Source organism: Equus quagga, chromosome 1 (genome assembly GCF_021613505.1).
Source record: "Equus quagga isolate Etosha38 chromosome 1, UCLA_HA_Equagga_1.0, whole genome shotgun sequence".
NCBI lineage: Eukaryota > Metazoa > Chordata > Mammalia > Perissodactyla > Equidae > Equus > Equus quagga.
Genome location: NC_060267.1, coordinates 34,743,872 through 34,762,180, shown reverse-complemented (window position 1 = coordinate 34,762,180; position 18,309 = coordinate 34,743,872). Strand labels below are relative to the sequence as shown.

The window sequence follows — 18,309 nt, the reverse complement described above, 5'->3', positions numbered from 1 at the left end:
GCAAGAACACCGTACGATGAATCCATTGGCATCCAAATACCTCATAGTCTATGGGAGGCTCTTTGGAGTCTTTGGAAAGTCAGAGCAAGGCCCATCTAAGGTCTCGTAGGGGACTGTAAGCGAGGCACAATCTGTTTCTTCATAAGTAAAATGAATCTCATAAACATGCTATCCAGATTAATTTAGGCAATGCATGTTATGAGCTTAACAGAGTCTGGAGTTACTCCATCTTGCAGCAACATAGAGAAGAAGGAAACAATAGCACAAAAATGTCGTGAAGAAATGGAACAAAAAACATTAGAGGATAGTAGGACTGAGAGGAGTGAATTCCTTCTAGTTTCTCCTATTATGTAGGTATGCCTAAGTGTGGATTTCTTTCCATTTATCCTAACTTGGGATGTGCTGGGTTTCTTGAATCGTACGGTTCTTATCTTTCCTCAATTCTGGAAAATTGTCAGCCGTTATCTCTTTGAATATTGTATCTCCCTCATTCTTTTACATCTCCTTCTGGTACTCCTTTCCAATATATTTTTAGCCCTTCTTGCTCTATCCTACATGTCTGTTAACTACTCTTTCATATTTTTCATCTCTTTATCACTCTGTGCTGTATTCTAGTAAACTCTTCCAGTCCGACTTCTAACTCACTTGTGATTAAGAATTCTCAGTAGAGACATTTCTGTTTTCCCTTCACTAAGCTAAAGATGAGCCAAACAAGTTCTTATCAGAGTAGGTTTTTTGCAGAGTAGGTTTTTTCCCTAATATCCAGAATATCTTTTTGAGGCTCCCAGCCATATAGAAGGGCTCTGATCCAACTTGCCACCTTGCGTGTACCCTAGGCTTTGCCTCCTGATGGTCGTTTGAACCAGGGCTAAGTCACCAGGGGTTAACAGATAGATATTCTCTGGGAAGCCACTGAATTCGAGACTCGCCCACTTTTCTGAATTGTTTTTACAACCTCCAAGATTTTCCCTTACTTTTTTTGAGCTAGGCAATGGATTTACATGTCATTTAAAAAATTTCTTTGTCTAGCATTTTTAAGTGCATTATAAAGTGGTAACTCCTCAGGCTAGCCTATCCATCCTATTCGCAGAACTAGAAGGTAGGATATTCTTACACATCTTTGTACTTGCAGTGTCTGAAAGAGTAGGTGCCTGGCACATAGTTAACATTAAAAAACATGTGTACTGAATCACTAAATAGTGGATAATTCCAGCTGAGGATAAAATCATGTACTTTCCCTCCACAAATTATCCACATAAATGGATGCAACTTGATTTTTTTTTAATTTTGGCTTGAATTAGACACACATATAGTTAATGTTTCACATTTATGTTATGTTGACCTTATCGAAGATGGCAAGATGTTTTTAGGAAATGTAAAACTAAAACAGAAAATGAAAAGATTAGCAAATATTTTTCTCCATAGCCAAGGAAGCAGTAGTATTATTAATTGCCAAATACTATGTTTAATTTATTTCTATTTTTGGAGTCAGTATCAGACAATTTGTAATTTAATAATTTAAAATTATAGAATAATACTTAAGAACTTACATTTAGCACTAGTTTACTTTTTCCAATCACTTCTTCAAAAGTCTCATTTGTTTCCTCTTTCCACAAGCTAATAAAGGTATTAATTTCTTGGGATACTGAAGGATCAGGACTCCCATCACATTGAATGTAGTGTTTCCACTGTGAAGTAAAACGTTCGAACGTTCACACTGGTGAAAATTCAGCCAAAGATTAAATTACTTCTTTTCCAAAGTATGAGTTCTCATAACCTAGTTTTCCCAATTTAGGCAAAAACCATATTATAGCTTTAGTTACTTGAGATATCCTTAAAACAACCAAATTCCTCTTCATCAAAATAATTTATAAGCCTTGATAATTCAAATAAATAGAAATTCTATTTATTGTCATACTTTTACTTTTAAAACAGTGAGTTGGTTTTGTTTTGCTTTCCTCTCTAATCATATAGCTCCTGTATTTACAGAAGCCAATACTTGGGCTGATTTCTGTTTCTCAAATTATTACTAACTGTTAATTGCCATTGGCATCTTAGTATGCGTCCCTCCATTCATTTTGTAGTCTATGCGAATTCTACATTTGTAATCATATTGTACTTACAATTTTTTGCTTAAAATTATACCATAATCATCTTTTGCCATATTATTACAGTTTTTCCTTTTTCTCCTGATAATCACCTATAGCGTTTCCAAAGCTACGCTGTTTTGAGCAACACTAGATTACCTTAAGGTCAAACTTTTTATATTTTAATTTAGGGTAATTTCTTCAGTATAGATTCCCAAAAATTAAATCAGACTCAAAGGATATAAAAATTTCAAGGCTATTATTGACAAATAGTTTTCTACAAAGCTATGTGAATTTACTTTGCTACAAGCAATGTGAGAGATTTGTCAGATGAGAGATTTTTTATAGACAAATTTAAAGTTTCTTTGGATTAAAAAGGATATCAGACTATAACTCCCTCTTGTGGTACAAACGTATCAGCTCAAAAAAAGGTTAGTCTCACCTGAGAAAGCAATCTAGTCTCTCGTTTCAATTTCTCTGCTTCAGGAAAACACCTCTCTAATAAATAAAGTTCTTCAAGTTCTTCATTTCTCCTTTCTAGATCCTGTTGCATGGGGATAGATACATTGATCTGCTCTTTAATTTCAGTTTTGCATTTCACAAGGAGCCTCTAAAATTTACTTGGCAAAGCATTAAGTTTCAAAATGAATACTAAAATTAGTTTGAATGTAACTGACATTTCCAAAAGGCTTCATCTGGAGCAGTGGTTTGCAAAGTGTGATCTGCAGACTCCTGGTGGGTCCCCAAGACTCAGGATCCCTGAGGTCAAATCTATTTTCATAGTAATACTAAGACATTATCAGCCTTTTTCCTAGTGTACACATTTTCCCTGATGGTGTAAACAATTGCTGGCACCTTGGCGAGAATCAAGGCACAAACTGTACCAGTCCTGTTCTTTGGTGGGAAGGGGCGGTAAACAGCCAGTTTTACATAAGACTGACCTGATGAAGAAGTGAAAATTATTAATTTTATTCAATGTCAACCCTTAAGTATACATCTTTTTAATATTCTGTGTGATAAAATGGGAATTATGCATAAAGCACTTCTGCTGCAGATCAAAGAACAATACTGTCTTGAGAAATAAATATTTGTGCAATTATTTGAGTATTTTGGCAGACATTCTCTCAAAAATTAATGAATTGAGCTTGTCACTTCCAGGAAACAACTCAAAGTATTTGTTTCCAATGATAAAATTCAAACTTTCAAATAAATTTGAATTTTAGAAAATTTGTATCTACCACTGTGAGTCTAATAGCTTCCCAATCCTCAGACATTTCTAATTTGATTGGAGATGATGTTAATGCATAGGATTTCTTTTTATAGTGAATAATAAAAATCTCTCAATATTTGGAAGCAAATAACTCAGTGAACCAAATTTTTGCAAGTAACAATGCACGATGTTGCAAAATCATGCATGAATACAAGATCTGTTCAAAGTGGAAGACAAATCAATGTTTTAGTGTAAGAGTAAGAAAAGTTCATTGATATGGTTTCAGATTCCACACTAAGAAACTACCACTTATTGAGTTTTGGTATAGTATCAAAGAAGAATATCCACAATTATCTGAAAGGCTATTACAGTATTCCTCCTTTTTCCAACTACACATCTATGTGCAGGCAATTTTCTTCATACATTTCAATCAAAGCAACACATTGTAACAGATGGAATATTGAAATAGACATGAGAATCCAGTTGTCTTCTGTTAAGTGAGACATTAAAGAGATTTTTAAAATATAAACAATGCTACTCACTTCCCTAATTTAAAAAAATATATAATGTGTGGTGATGGATGTAAACCAGATTTATTGTGGTGATCATTTTAAAATATGTACAAATAGTGAATCATCATGTTTCACCAGAAACTAATATAATGTTATATGTCAACTATAGCTCAAGAATATATAGTTATATAATTATATATAAAATTGTGTTATATATTTTACATATATATAATTAAATATACATATATAACTATATATGCATAATTATATATTTATATAATATATAATTATAAAAATATATAATATATAATATAAAATATATAATTATATGTTAATACATAAAATATACAATTATATATGTTATATAATTATATATACATACATAAAAACATTTATATAATTATATATGTTATATACTAATATGTGGATGTTATATAATTATATAACATAATTACGATAATTATACAAATTATATAATTTATAAAATATATTTTAATATTTATATGTAATATACATATATTTTTATATATGTATACATATATGTATTATATACATTATATATAAAATATATATGTACTATATATTTATACATATATTTTACATATAAATTATAAAACATAATTATATAAACAATTAATATAATATATGCAATGTGTATATATGTGTATATATAATTACATATATAATTATATATAGGTATTTTCTTTCTTAAAAATATGTTAATGTACTTATTTTTATGTTTATTTTTAACAATATTTAATGTCTATATAAGTCTTTTAAAATTTCTCATTTTTAACTTCTAATATGGTAAATATTGATAGATATAACCCACATAAACAAAAGCTCCTTGGGGGTCTTCAATTGTTAATAGTAATGAGGTTTTGTCCTGAGAACAAAATCTTTCAGAACTACTGATCTGAAAAATTCTGGTGAAAAAGAGAAGTGAAACTAAAAAAGGAGAGGTAAAATTTCAAATTTTTTTTGGTTCTGTTTAATTATCTATAAAACAGGTTGAGAATAATAACTTAATGGTTACCAGCATGAGCTCTGAAGCAAGACTGCTTATGTCTTAAGTCCTGGCTCTGCAATTTATTAGCTGCTTAATTTCTCCATTCTTCAATTTCCTGATCTGTGAAATGTGGGTAATAATGTCACTAATTTTATGGTGGGATTAAATGAGTTAAACCAGTTCATATAGGCCTAAATATTACTGGTAGCTATGGGGGAGAATGACATTAAATGGCCAAACAGATCTGATAGCCACATAGCTGAAGTCTTCATTAATAATATTAATTTTTATTTACTTTTGCTTCAAGTTGTCGCCATTTTTCTCTCTCGATTCGTTTTATTTCAAGCTTTTCCATTTCTTCTTTTTCATATTTCAAACGGGCTTCCTCTAAAGAACCAAAAAAATTTTTTTCTCAGTGATTAAATCAATCTATTTTTAAGACCTGAAAGCTACCGCAAATATTTTCAAGATGTGGTGGTGGAATATTTTGTATATTTACAACCTTTATTATGTGCTAGAAATAAGACAAGTGCTAGATTTCCTTCAAAAAAGTAACATGACTCTCAAAATTTCTAGCCAGAAAAATAGGCCCACATTATATTTCTCTCCTCCAAAAGTTTATAGCAATCCAATAATTATTTTAACCAAGAAAAAATGGCAGATCTATCATGAGTAATTAAGGAGAGGTAAAATCTTCAGAAGATTTCTATAATCTTGTGACATCTGCATCATCAGAAGCAATTACCTAAATCTTCTCTTGCTTTCACTATTAAAAACAAAACGTGAAATAAGTTAAAGATATGAGTTCAACCCAATTTAATAAAACATTCCCCAAGATCTAGACCCCGATATTGTATTCTTCTTATGAGTCACCTAAAAAGGCTTTATATGGTTATCCATAAAAAGTCAACATGGAATCTGAGGACAGACTTTTAAAACCCAAATCTGAGTCCACAGCTGTTCTTAATGCTAAAAGCTACAACCACTTGAAATATTCAGATTTTTAAAATCACTTTTTGGTATTTTAAATAACCAATACTTTTAACTTTTAATTGACTTTTTTTTAACAAATGACAGTCCTCTTTAAATTTGGCAAGTAAGTATTATTAAACTATAAGAACTTAGGCTGCTGTGTGTCTTTCTTGCTAGTGTATATTTCCCATATTTAATGAATTTGAGTTTCAGAATTCTTACTGTACAATCAGTGTCAATGCCCCTAATTTAATCAGGAAATACAAACATTTCAAGACAAGGTTGCCAGAATTAGCAGATAGAAATACAGGATGCTTAGTTGAATTTGAATTTCAGATAAACAATAGACTTTTTTTTTTTTTTGGTTTAAGTATGTCCCAAATATTGCATGGGGCAAATTATCCTGAATTATCCGTTGTTAACCTGAAATTCAAATTTAACTGGGCATCCTAGATTTTATCTGGCAACTCTTCTTAAGATATATCCGAAAGTGTATGGTGTGTACTAACAGAACTTTCTGGGGACCCTTTAAATAGTAGGTATCTATTATAAAACAGATTAAATTTGAAAAATTAAAGAATTTTGAAAATTCTTTAAAAAAACATTGGCTGGATTATGGAAATACCAACCTACTATTAGTATTACCTGCATACAAAAATAGTATCAGTGTATTTTGTACCTTCCTCTTTTTGTCGTCTCTCTTCCTCCTCTTGTAGCTGCCTCAATCGTTCAGCTTTGCTGATTTTCTTTTTCTTATTGCCAGGCTTAACAAAGGCCACAACATAAAAAAAGGCTATTAATATGCACCCAAATTTGCTTCCATGAATCCAGTCTTTCACTCATTCAAATATAACTCCCTACTATGTGCAAAGCCTTGGCTAAGTGCATTGAGGACAAAGTATGGAAACAAGTAAGAAAAATAAGCATGTAAATGATTCAAAGGCAAGAGTGACAGTGACAAGTATATATGATTTAAATAGTTCTCTCATTTCCAGTGTCCACATCCTTAAAATGGTGCTAAACAGAACTTTATTTCACTGTTGTAAAGATTAAAATAAAATACATGCAAAAAGAGTTTTACTACTGCTACACCTATAAAAATTAAAGACATTTTTATGACTAACAGATTTACAGAAAGTTATTTTGCAAGTTTGGAGGAAGGAGAGATTATTTTCAACAGCTGGGATCAAGTAGAGTTTTTATAGAGCAGGTTGTATTTAAATTTGTGCCCACAAGATTTTAACATTCAGCTATGAGGGGAAGATATCCCAAGAAGAGGGAAATGCAGGTATAAGATATGGAGTGGAGAGCACTGGAAAGGCCAGCAAGTTCAGCGGGCCTTGGGAAGACTCCAAGAAGAGGTGATGATGCAAATGAGAATGGAAAAGCTATGCGATAGAGTTTGCACATTATTCTAAAAGAAGTGGAAACCCCCTAAAAGAACTGGAAATCCCCTAAAAGTTTTTGAGAAGAGCTGCAGCTATTAAGAATATAATTTTTAAAACTAACCTAGTATTAGGGGAAAAAATTGATTATAAAGAGGAGAACATCTTGGTAACTATTAACAATATTAATAAATAAAGTCATGGCAATGGAAATTCAGGTAGGAGAATGGACCCAATAAATATTTTATAAGCTAACTTAGTTGATAATGATTAAAATTGGAGGCAAGGAGAGGAAGGAGTCAGGAAAACAGTCAAAAAGAAGAATGGTAGTCTAGAACAAGTAAATTTGAAAGAGAAACTGTTTAAAGGAGGCTAAGTATAATTAGTAGTAGGAAGTGCTGGTGGAACATCTAGACAATGCTTGCGGGCATTGAAACTGGAGAACTGAGGTTTAGCAGAATACAGACTTGAGAACTATCTGGGTGATAACCACCCCCCTCCGTTTTCCCTAAGTGAGAGTATAGAAAGAGAAAAGCACCATCTCAATTTAGGAATCAATAGAGTAGATAATCCTTGGGATATACAGACTCTTGGGTGACCATCTTCTCTTTGTGGCTCACCAACTACAGGATGCTCCTTTGAAATCTCCAATCCATTAGCCCTACCACTTTTTCACTGTCCATCAACCCCTCTCATACCTTCACTTCTTTACCCACGTTAGATTTCACAGCTCATCACCATAATCACTGGCATATATATCTCCACCTCCCTATTTTCCACTCCCTCTGAGAAGCTCAGCTGGCCAACTCCTAGTTCTAGCTAAGCTCAACACTCCCATTTATTCTGTGCTAGTAATATGAACAGCTGAACCTTGCCAGAGAAAAATATCCAGGCTCAAGTTTATCAGCACAGATGTTAAATGGCTCTAAGCACCATGCAGTGTTCCTACTACTATTTCAGTCCCCTCACTCTTCAAACCTCCCAAATCCTCTCCTCTTTTCTACTTTCAGCTGTGGCCCTTACCTCTGATATCACTAGAAATTTTGAGGAGAGAAAAATCTCCTTTACACACCAAATCTTTGAACCTACCTAACATCTTTGTCTACCTTCCTTCCCATCACAGTGGATGAACTGTCTGTACCTATGGCTATTTCAGGCTGAACTTGCCACTCTTACACTGGATCCTGTCCTTCACTGTCCCTTTAAGACTTGGCCCTTGTTTGTAGTTAACACCTCTAGTTGTGCATAAATTTCTCCCTCTCTGGATTTCACATCCCTCTCCATCTTTTGCTCCAATTCCATTACTCTTTATATCAGACCACCTGAATGTAGTTGCCCACTGCTTCCACTTTCCCATTTTCTGCACAGCCCACTCCAACTGGGCTTTGGTTTCCGTTCCTCCATTAAAACCTCTTTTGTCAATGAACCTTAAGATGGCAGTGCTCCAATGCCAATGGTCAATTTTCAGCTCTCATTTTAATCATCTGTCGTCATCATTTGACAGTTTTTCTTCCTCCTTCTTAAAATATTTTCTTCATTGGGCCTTTGGGTTAGTACTGTCTGATTTTGCTTCTTCTCTCACAGGTTACTCCTCAGACTTCTTTTCTGGCTTCTCTTCCTCAGCTGTAGTTGATCAGTAACTTTTAAAATTACTTGTTCATATATTCCCTAAAAGAATTTTGAAAAACTATGTACCCCTTCACAAATTTTAAGTTGGCATTGAAAACTTCATCACAAGCTTAAATAGCTGCAAACGTTGTACTTTCCAGTATATGACATAAAAAAATAAAACTTTTACATCACTCTTTCAAATATATCCATCACTATTTAAAATATATCCAATGGAATCTACATACCATTGTGATTTGATGGCCAATATCATCAATTAAAAAAATATGAACAAGCTTTTCTTTAATAAAAATTTTAATCTTTTTTCTCTGTGAACTCATGTTTCCATTCCCATTCCCTCACAGAATCTTTTCTTAACGTAATACACTTAAAAAAGTTTTGTTGATCCTCCTATCATATTCAGCTGTTACAAAACTATGTACAAAATTTTATTTCCTTGTCTGTAAGTTTCTGGATTGCATTCTAATTATTTTCAGTATACAACTGAATGAAGCAACATATTATATTACATATTTTGATAAGTAAATATTAAACATAAAAAGTGAAATTTTACTGGATATGCATCTCTTGATGAGATGGTTGGTTTTTCTCTTTTTCTTGGTTAGTTCATGATCCGTGGATAGGTGTTAGCTACTGCTGAATGAAACAAGGATTCAGACAGATTCTATTTTAATTTTTACAAATATGAGAAGTGAGAAATCTGGTTTATATTAAAAAGCCAACGGGAACAGGTTTGTTACAGCTATATCATGCAATTCTTTGAATCCTTTCCATATCATATGCCAACAATTATATTGATTTACCAAAAAAAATTACCCCTAGGGATAATCACTGATGTTTGTGATGATTTTCTTGTTTTCTTTAAAAGTTTTATTACATATGTATGTATTCCTAAACAATACAGTTTGCTTATTTTTGCACTTTACATAAATACAATTATACTCAAGGTATGTGATTTCCTTCTTTTCTTATTGTAGTAAAGTATACATAACATAAAATTTACCATTTTAACCATGTTTAAATGTACAGGTCATTGGCATTAAGTACATTCACACTGCTGTACAATCATCACTGCCACTCATCTCCAGAACTTTTTCATCATCCCAAACTACAACTCTGTATCCGTTAAACATTAACTTCCCTTTTCCCCAACCCCAGCCCTTGTCAGTCACCATTCTACTTTCTGTCTCTATGAATTTTACTACTCCAGATATTTCATATAAGTAAAATAATACAATATTTGTCCTTTTGTGCAATTTACTTCTTTAGATACACATTATGGTTGGTAAGATTCATCCATATTGGTGGATACAGCCATAGCTGTATATTTTCACTGCTGAATAGTAAACTCGTTAACTTATTTATCCATTCTTCTTCTGATACACATTGGATGGTTTCCAGTTTGTTACTATTACGAATAATGCTGCTATAAATCTTCTAGTGTATGCATTCTGGTGTCCATTTGCAAGCTTTTCTACAGTTATACCTAGGAGTAAAACTGGTAAGTATGTGCATTTTCAATGTTATTAAAGCTGAATTTTCCAAAGTAATTATTTCAATTTACACTCCCATAATCATTATCCAAGTCAATATTGGTTAATTTCAGTACTTTTGCTTCTCTGGTAGTTGGCTTTTGTTGTCGTTGTTGTTTTTAATATAAATACCTTTATCAGGCTAAGAAAGTGTCCTTTAACCTACTAAATGGTAAGGTACAGTAATTGAATTTCTAATTCAATCTAATTGTATTCACGTAATGTCTTATATTAAACCAATTCTGCCATCATGAGATAAACTGAATTGGGTCATGATTTATTATCATTAAATATACTTCCATATTGAGCTTGCTAACATTTTGCTTAGAAATTTTGCATTTATGTTCATGAATGGGTTTCAATTTTCCTTTCTCATACTATTCTCAGGTTACCCAGGCAACTCAAAATGGATTAGGAGTGTTCCCTCTTTTTTCATGGTCTGGAAGAATTTGTATACAAATGAAATCATTTACCTTTGAATGAAGAACAAGCTAACAAAGACTTGTAGACCTAGAATTTTCTCTCTGGGAAGATTTTTTAATCAGTGATTTAATTTCTTAAATGATTATAGGACTATGCAGGTTTTCTATTTCTTCATGAAACAGTTTGAGTAAGTCATTTTTTTCTGGCTGTCTAATTCATCTAAGTTTTCTAATTTATTGACATATCAGACTGTTCAAATAATGTCATTTAATGTCAAAGTCCTTTCTTCCTTTTCATCCCTAATATTGATTATTTATGCCTTTTGCTCTTCTTGACAAAATTTACCAGAGAACTGTCCATTTTATCAGTATTTTCAAAGAAATAAATTCATTCATTCAACTGTTTTAAGAAATATTGAGCATCTAACATGTGGTAGGCATTTGAGATATACCAGTAAACAGACAGACAAAATCTTTGCACTTATGAGCTTATATTCAAATTGGAAGAGAGAGACAAAAACAACTTTAAAAACATTAAAAATAAACTATAAAATATTTTAGAGGGTGAAAAGTGCTATGGAAGAAAGCAAAGGGACTCCAGACTGCAGGAGTAGCTGGGGAAGGGATGAATTACAATTTTAAATGGAGTGACTAGGGTGGGCCTCATGGAGAAGGTAACATATGGTGAAGACTTGAAGGATATGAGGTTATTAAGCCTCTCTATTGAACGTTTTCTATTTTATTAATTTTTGTATTTCTGTTTATTATTTCCTTCCTTTTCCTTACTTTGAGTTTTAGCCTTTTTCTCACTTCTTAAAGAATGTTTAGTTCATTAATTTTTTAGTTTTTTTTCTTCTTCTAATATAAGTATTTAGGGCTACACATTTCCCTCTGAGTATTGCTTTAGGTACATTCCACAAATTTTGAAATATTTTCCTTATCTTTGAGTTAAAAATATTTTCTGACTTCCATATATTACTTCTTGACCCATTTTAGAATGTTTAAAAAATTCCCAGCATATTATGTCTTCCTCTTTATCACTGATTTCTTTCACTTTTTAGCTTAATTTCACTGAGGTTATACTACATGCTCTGAATTGTTTCAAATGTTTGAACTTTGAGAATAGTTTTATGTCACAGGATATGGTCAATTTTGAAAAAAATATGTGTTTAAAATTCTCTAGTTGTTGGGTGTGGTGTTCTAAATACGTCTAATTTATTAGATTTGTTCATCATGTTGTTCCAATTTTCTAAATCCTTACTGAGTGTCTAATGCTTGTTCTGTCAATTATTGAAAGAGGAAATCTGCTATGGTTGTGGGCTTGTCTATTTCTCCTGATAGTTTTCTGAATTTGTGTATTGTATATTTCAAGGTTTTTCAGTTAGGTATATACAAATTTAAAATGATATTTTCTTGGTTAGTCAAATCTTTATCATTACAAAAATGGCCTCTTTATTTCTAGAAGTGTTTTTCTTTTTGTCTTAATTTTGTGTTCAATATTAATATAGCTATATCAGCTTTCATTTTTCTAGTGTTTGCATAGCATGTCTTTTTCTATCATCTTACTTTCAACTTTTCTGTATCTTTATTCTTTAGATAGTGTTCTTAAAAAATTATTGTTGGATTTTATTTTTTTAACCAATCTGATGATCTTTCTCTTTTGATTTTGGGGTGTTGTTTTATCTTCTTTTTGTATTCTTTCTTGATATCTTTTCAATTGGTTATTGTTTATCAATCCACTATTTTCCCTCTACTAATTTGAAAGTTCTACACTCTATATCATTTTAGCAGCTATCCTAGAAAGTCAACATACATACCTAATATATAAATACATTTATCCTACTACCAAATAGTACAAGGACTTCAGAGCATCTTAACTCAATTTATCCTTCCCTAACCCAAATTATACATTATTGTTGTCATGTATCTTTTTATAACAGTTTTACTAATAAAACCCACAAACCATCCAATTTACTCAAAGTATACAATTCAATGACTTTCAGTGTATTCACAAAGTTGTGCAACCACCACCATAATCAATTTTAGAACATTTTTGTCACCCCCAAAAAAGAAACCCCACAACCATTAGCAGTCATCCCTCCCATTTCTTTCCAACCCCCCAGCTCTAGGAAACAACTGATCTACTTTCTCTATAGATTTGCCTATTCTGACATTGCATATAACTGGAATCATGCAATGTGTGGTCTTTTGTGATTGGCTCTTTCACTTAGCATAATATTTTCAAGGTTCATCCATGCTATAGCATGTATCAATATTTCCAGTTTTTGTCTGAAAAATATTCCATTGTATGTATATACCACATTTTATCTATTCATCAACTGATGAACATTTGGGGTTGTTAGGTGTTGTGTATAACACTTTTTTAAACCCATATATTATCATTATGATGACTGTTTTATACCTTATGTACTAATCTGTTTTGCAGGTGGCAAACTCAGTTTTTGCCTGAAAAAGTGTCTTTATTTCACCTTTATTTTTGAAACCTATTTGAGCTGATATTGAATTCTAAGTTGCCAGTTATTTACTTTCAGCACACTGAAGACATCATTTCACTGTCCTTGGCTTTCGTTGTTGCTATGCAAGACCAAAGTTCAAATTTTGCCCAGTTCTGCGATGTCCTCATGATAAAAACAGTTTTAGTGCTTCCATTACTTCTTCGGTTCCTACCTTCATTTAGGTTTTCTCCTGATAATTTCTGAACATATTATCAGCACTTAAATGCTTTTAAGAGGATAGTTTTGACCTATATGTATATATTTTAGTCAGCATTATTTATTGTTTTCAGCAGAAAGTTTGATCCAAAAAATATTAAGCCTAATATTACTGGAAATGGAAAAATCAAAATAATATTTTTGATAAAATTATTATATCTTACCACTTGGTTTAAGTTGATCAAAACTCTTAAGTTGCAGATTTTGCTCAAAGTATAAAAAATGTCTACTATTTACCTAGTTAGCAAAGCCCAGCCTTCAAATTTAAACCAATTGGCCAGGGATCCTGTGTCAAGATGGCAGCATAGGTGGACTCTGAACTCACCTCCTCCCATGGATGTAACAAATTGACAACTATTCTTGGAACAATTACCCCTGAGAGAGAACTGAAAACTGGATAAAAAGAACTCCCACAACAAGGGACAGTCCTGACTAAGGTGGAAGAGGCAGAAATTCCATTCTGGAGGGAAAAAACTCATCTTCTAGCAGTGATGCTTCATGGCTGGTTGGGAGGAATCTTAAGGAACAAAGCCTTCCATGGAGGTGTGGGTGATCTGAGTGGGAGAGCTTTACCACAATAAGCAACTTTTGGACTCAGCAAAACTGAATGTCATAATGTCTGGCTTTGCTGGCTCTTAACTACAACAGGGAATAGCCCTAGAAAAGCTATGGAACATAAGCGGAGAGAAGTCTGCTCTTAAAGGGCCCACACAAAAATTCACCTGTTTCAGAAAGCAACCTAAAATCACCAGAAAGAAAGGTGCACAGTCCTTTGGTGAAAAGAGACTCACTTGATAGACTCTGGATGCATCTCAATGAATGGTGAGATCTCCCCAGGCTGGGACCACCTCCCCAGGGACCGAGACATTGGTGGCAGCCATTATTGTGACCTACTATCTGTGTGCTGACACAGATGCTGGCAGACACCATTGGAGTTCTTCCCCAAGCCTGTTAGCACAGGGGTCTGCCCCACCCACTAGAGCACCAATTTAATCCAGCTCAGCCAGGGCAGGCAGCCCACCCTAGGGACTGGCCCCACACAACAACAAGCCCTTAGGCAACTTATGGGCCTGCATAGCCTGGGTGCCTGGAACCCCTGCAGCCAGGTGAGTGGATCAGCCTCTGAGGGGCAGGACATGCATGAGGGACAGGCTTGCATTGGTGGAGGGTGTGAGGCCTCTGCAGTGGGGTGACTGGGTCTGCTTCACTGGGTCAAGGCGTGACCATGGGGCAGGACTGTGTTGAGGGTGTGTGTGAGCCTGTGTGTGGTGGGGGTTGTCAGGTGCAGCAGACTAATGCTTCTCAAACAGCCACATAGGGGATCAGCCCCACCTTCCAAAGCCTGAAACAATTGGGTTCTCCCATGCCTGGTGCTGGCCCCACTCAGCTGCACTTCTGAGAGAGCTGACAATAGCCTTGCAGACCAGAGGCCTACAGCAATTGTGAGCTCCTGAGCCTGGCAACCAGCCATGCTGGGGGCCTACTCACTTAACAGAAAAACTGTAACAGGAATGTGCTACTAGACCTTGCAGCCAAGTCTGCTAGGGCTCCTCATGCCTGATAAAGTGACTGAAGGGATCATAGCAGCCACATGCAGCTGAATATTACAACCAGCCAGCCAGCAGGACAGCCTAGCCTCCTTAGGCATCTTCAGCAAGAGCAACCATGCCACAACAGAAGGACAAACATAGCCCACACAGGGCACACTCTTAGAATATTTGGAACTGGTGACAAGAGGGAAGCACACTGCTGGGCTTCATAAGGCATCTCTTACATAAAGTCACCTCTCCAAGATCAGGAGACATAGCTGATCTACCTAATACATGGATACAAGCACAGAGAAAGAGGCAAAATGAGGACATAAAGGAATATGTTCCAAATAAGGGAACAGCACAGATCCTCAGAAAAAGAACTACATGAAACAGAGATAAGCTATCTGACAAATAGTACAAACTAATAGTCATAAGGATGCTGACTAATCTTGGGAGAAGAATGGGTGAACTCAGTGAGAACTACAACAAAGTATTGGAAAATGTAAAAAACAACCAATCAGAAATGAAGAATATAATACTAGAAATGAAAAATTCACTAGAGGGACTCAATAGCAGAGTAGATGATACAGAAGAACAGATCAGTGAGCTGGACAAAAGACTAGAGGAAATCACCCAAGCTGAATAGATACAAAAAAGAATTAAAAACAAGGACAGTCTAAAGGACCTCTGGGACAACAAGAAGTGTACTAACATCTGTATTATAGGTATCCCAGAAGGAGAAGAGAGAGATGACAGGGTAGAGAATATATTAGAAGAAATAATTGCTGAAAACTTTCCTACCCTAAGGAAGGAAACAGACATCCAGGTACAGGTAGCACAGAGAGCACCAAACAAGATAAACCCAGAGGCCGACACCAAGACACATTATAATTAAAATGTCAAGAATTAAAGATAAAGAGACAATCCTAAAAGCTACAAGACAAAGGCAACAAGTTACATAAAAAGGAAACACCCTAAGGCTATCTGCTGACTTCTCAGCAGAGACCTTACAGGCTAGAAAGGAGTGGCACAATATATTTCAAATGCTGAAAGGAAAAACCCTGCAGCCAAGAATACTCTATCCAACAAGGTTATCATTCAGAATGGAAGGAGAGATAAAGAGCTTCCCAGACAAGCAAAAACTAAAGGAGTTTATCACCAAGAAACTAGCCTTACAAGAAATTCTAAAGGGACTTATTTCAGTGGAAAAGGAAAGACCAGAAAAAGGAATAAGAAAATTATCAAAACAAACAAAAAACAATAAATTCACTGGTAAAGGTAGCAAAGATACAATAAAGGTATCAGATCATCAACCTATGAAGCTAATATGAAAGTCAAAAGACAAAAGTACTAAAGTTATCTATTTCTATGATAAGAGGGTAACAGAAACACACACAAAGAGGTCAAACACATAAAATGTGGGAGGAGGGGAGTAAAAGAGTAGAGCTTCTGGCAAGAGGTCAAACTTAAGAGACTATCAACTTAATATAGATTGCTATATACATAGTTTATTATATATGAACACAAGGCAGAAACCTATAATAAATACCAAAAAATTAAGAGGAAGGAACCCAAACATAATACTAAAGGAATCCCTCAAACCCCAAGGGAAGAGAGCAAGAGAAGAAGAAAGGAACAGAGAAGAACAACTAAAACACACAGAAAAAAAGGAACAAAATGGCATTAAGTACATTCTTATCAACAGCTACTTTAAATGTCAATGGACTAAATTCTCCAATCAAAAGGCATAGGGTGGCTGACTGGATAAAAAAACATGACTCATATTTATGCTGCATACAAGAGACACACTTCAGACCTAAAGACACTCACAAACTGAAAGTGAAGAATGGAAAAAGATACTCCACACAAATGGCAATAAAAAGAAAGCTGTGATAACAACACTTATATCAGAAAAAACAGACTTTAAAACAAAAACTGTGAGAAGAGACAAAGAAGGGCAATGCATAATGATAAAGGGAACAATCCAACAAGAGGAGATAACACTTAGAAATATCTATGCACCCAACATGGGAGCATCTAAATATATAAAGCAATTATTAACAGACATAGAAGGAGAAATAGACAGTAACACAATAACAGTAGGGGACTTTAACACTTCACTTACACCAATGGATAGAGCATCCAAACAAAAGATCAATAAGGAAACATTGGCCTTAAATGACACAGTACACCAGAAGGACTTAGTAGATAAATAAAGAACATTCCATCCAAAAACCACAGGATACACACTTTTCAAATGCACGTGGAACATTCTTCAGGATTGGTCACATATTAGGCCACAAAACAAGTCTCAATAAATTTAAGAAGACTGAAATAATACCAAGCATCTTTTCTGACCTCAATGGTATGAAACTAGAAATCAACTACAGGGAGAAAAATCAGAAAAGCCACAAATATGTGGAAATTAAACAAAATGCTACTGAACAGCAATTGGATCAATGGAGAAATAAAAAAATACCTGGAGACAAAGGAAAAGAAAAATACAACATGCCAAATTTATGGGATACAGCAAAAGCAGTTCTAAGAGAGAAGATTACAGCAATACAGGCCTACCTCAATAAACAAGAAAAATCTCAAATAAACAATCTAATAGTGCACCTAAAGGAACTGGAAAAAGAAGAACAAAGACGAGAATCAGGAGAAGGAAGGAAATAATAAAAATCAGAGCAGAAATAAATGAAATAGAGACTAAAAAAACAATAGAAACAAATCAATGAAACCAAGAGGTATTTCTTTGAAAAGATAAACAAAACTGACAAACTTTTAGCTAGACTCACCAAGAAAAAAAGACCAAGGAAAAAAGAGAGAAGGCTCAACTAAACGAAATCAGAAATGAAAGAGAAGAAATTACAATGGACACCTCAGAAATAAAAAAGCTTATAAGAGAATACTACAAAAAGCTATAAACCAACAAATAGATAATCTAGAAGAAATGGGTAAATTCTTAGAATCATACAACCTTCCAAAACTGAATCAAGAAGAAATAGAGAATATGAGTAGACCAATCAACAGCAGGGAGATAGAAACAGTAATCAAAACCTCCCAAAAAATCAAAGTCCAGAACCAGATGGCTTTCCTAGTGAATTCTACCAAACATTCAAAGAAGACTTAATACTTATCCTTCTCAAACTCTTCCAAATAATTGAAGAGGAGGGGAAGATTCCTAACTCATTCTACAAAGCCGTTACCCTGATACCAAAACCAGAAAAGGACAACACAAAAAAAGAAAATTACAGGCCAATATCACTGATGAACATCAATGCAAA

The 18,309-nt window shown here is 34.0% G+C and overlaps 1 protein-coding gene across 4 annotated transcripts in view; it reads right to left on the bottom strand.

Annotated features, from left to right (window-relative positions):
• Nucleotides 1-18,309, bottom strand: part of DNAI7 (dynein axonemal intermediate chain 7) — a 72,451-nt gene that overhangs the window by 42,028 nt on the left and 12,114 nt on the right. For 2 of the 4 annotated variants that reach the window (XM_046642039.1, XM_046642029.1), the window contains 4 exons: nucleotides 6,470-6,554; nucleotides 5,114-5,205; nucleotides 2,530-2,631; nucleotides 1,551-1,688 (listed from right to left, as the gene is read on the bottom strand). In XM_046642039.1, the coding sequence (XP_046497995.1) occupies nucleotides 1,551-1,688; nucleotides 2,530-2,631; nucleotides 5,114-5,205; nucleotides 6,470-6,554 (417 nt within the window). Of the gene's footprint in view, nucleotides 1-1,550; nucleotides 1,689-2,529; nucleotides 2,632-4,845; nucleotides 4,886-5,113; nucleotides 5,206-6,469; nucleotides 6,555-18,309 lie in introns of those variants that run through there. The other 2 variants (XM_046642043.1, XM_046642053.1) reach the window with 2 other exon arrangements.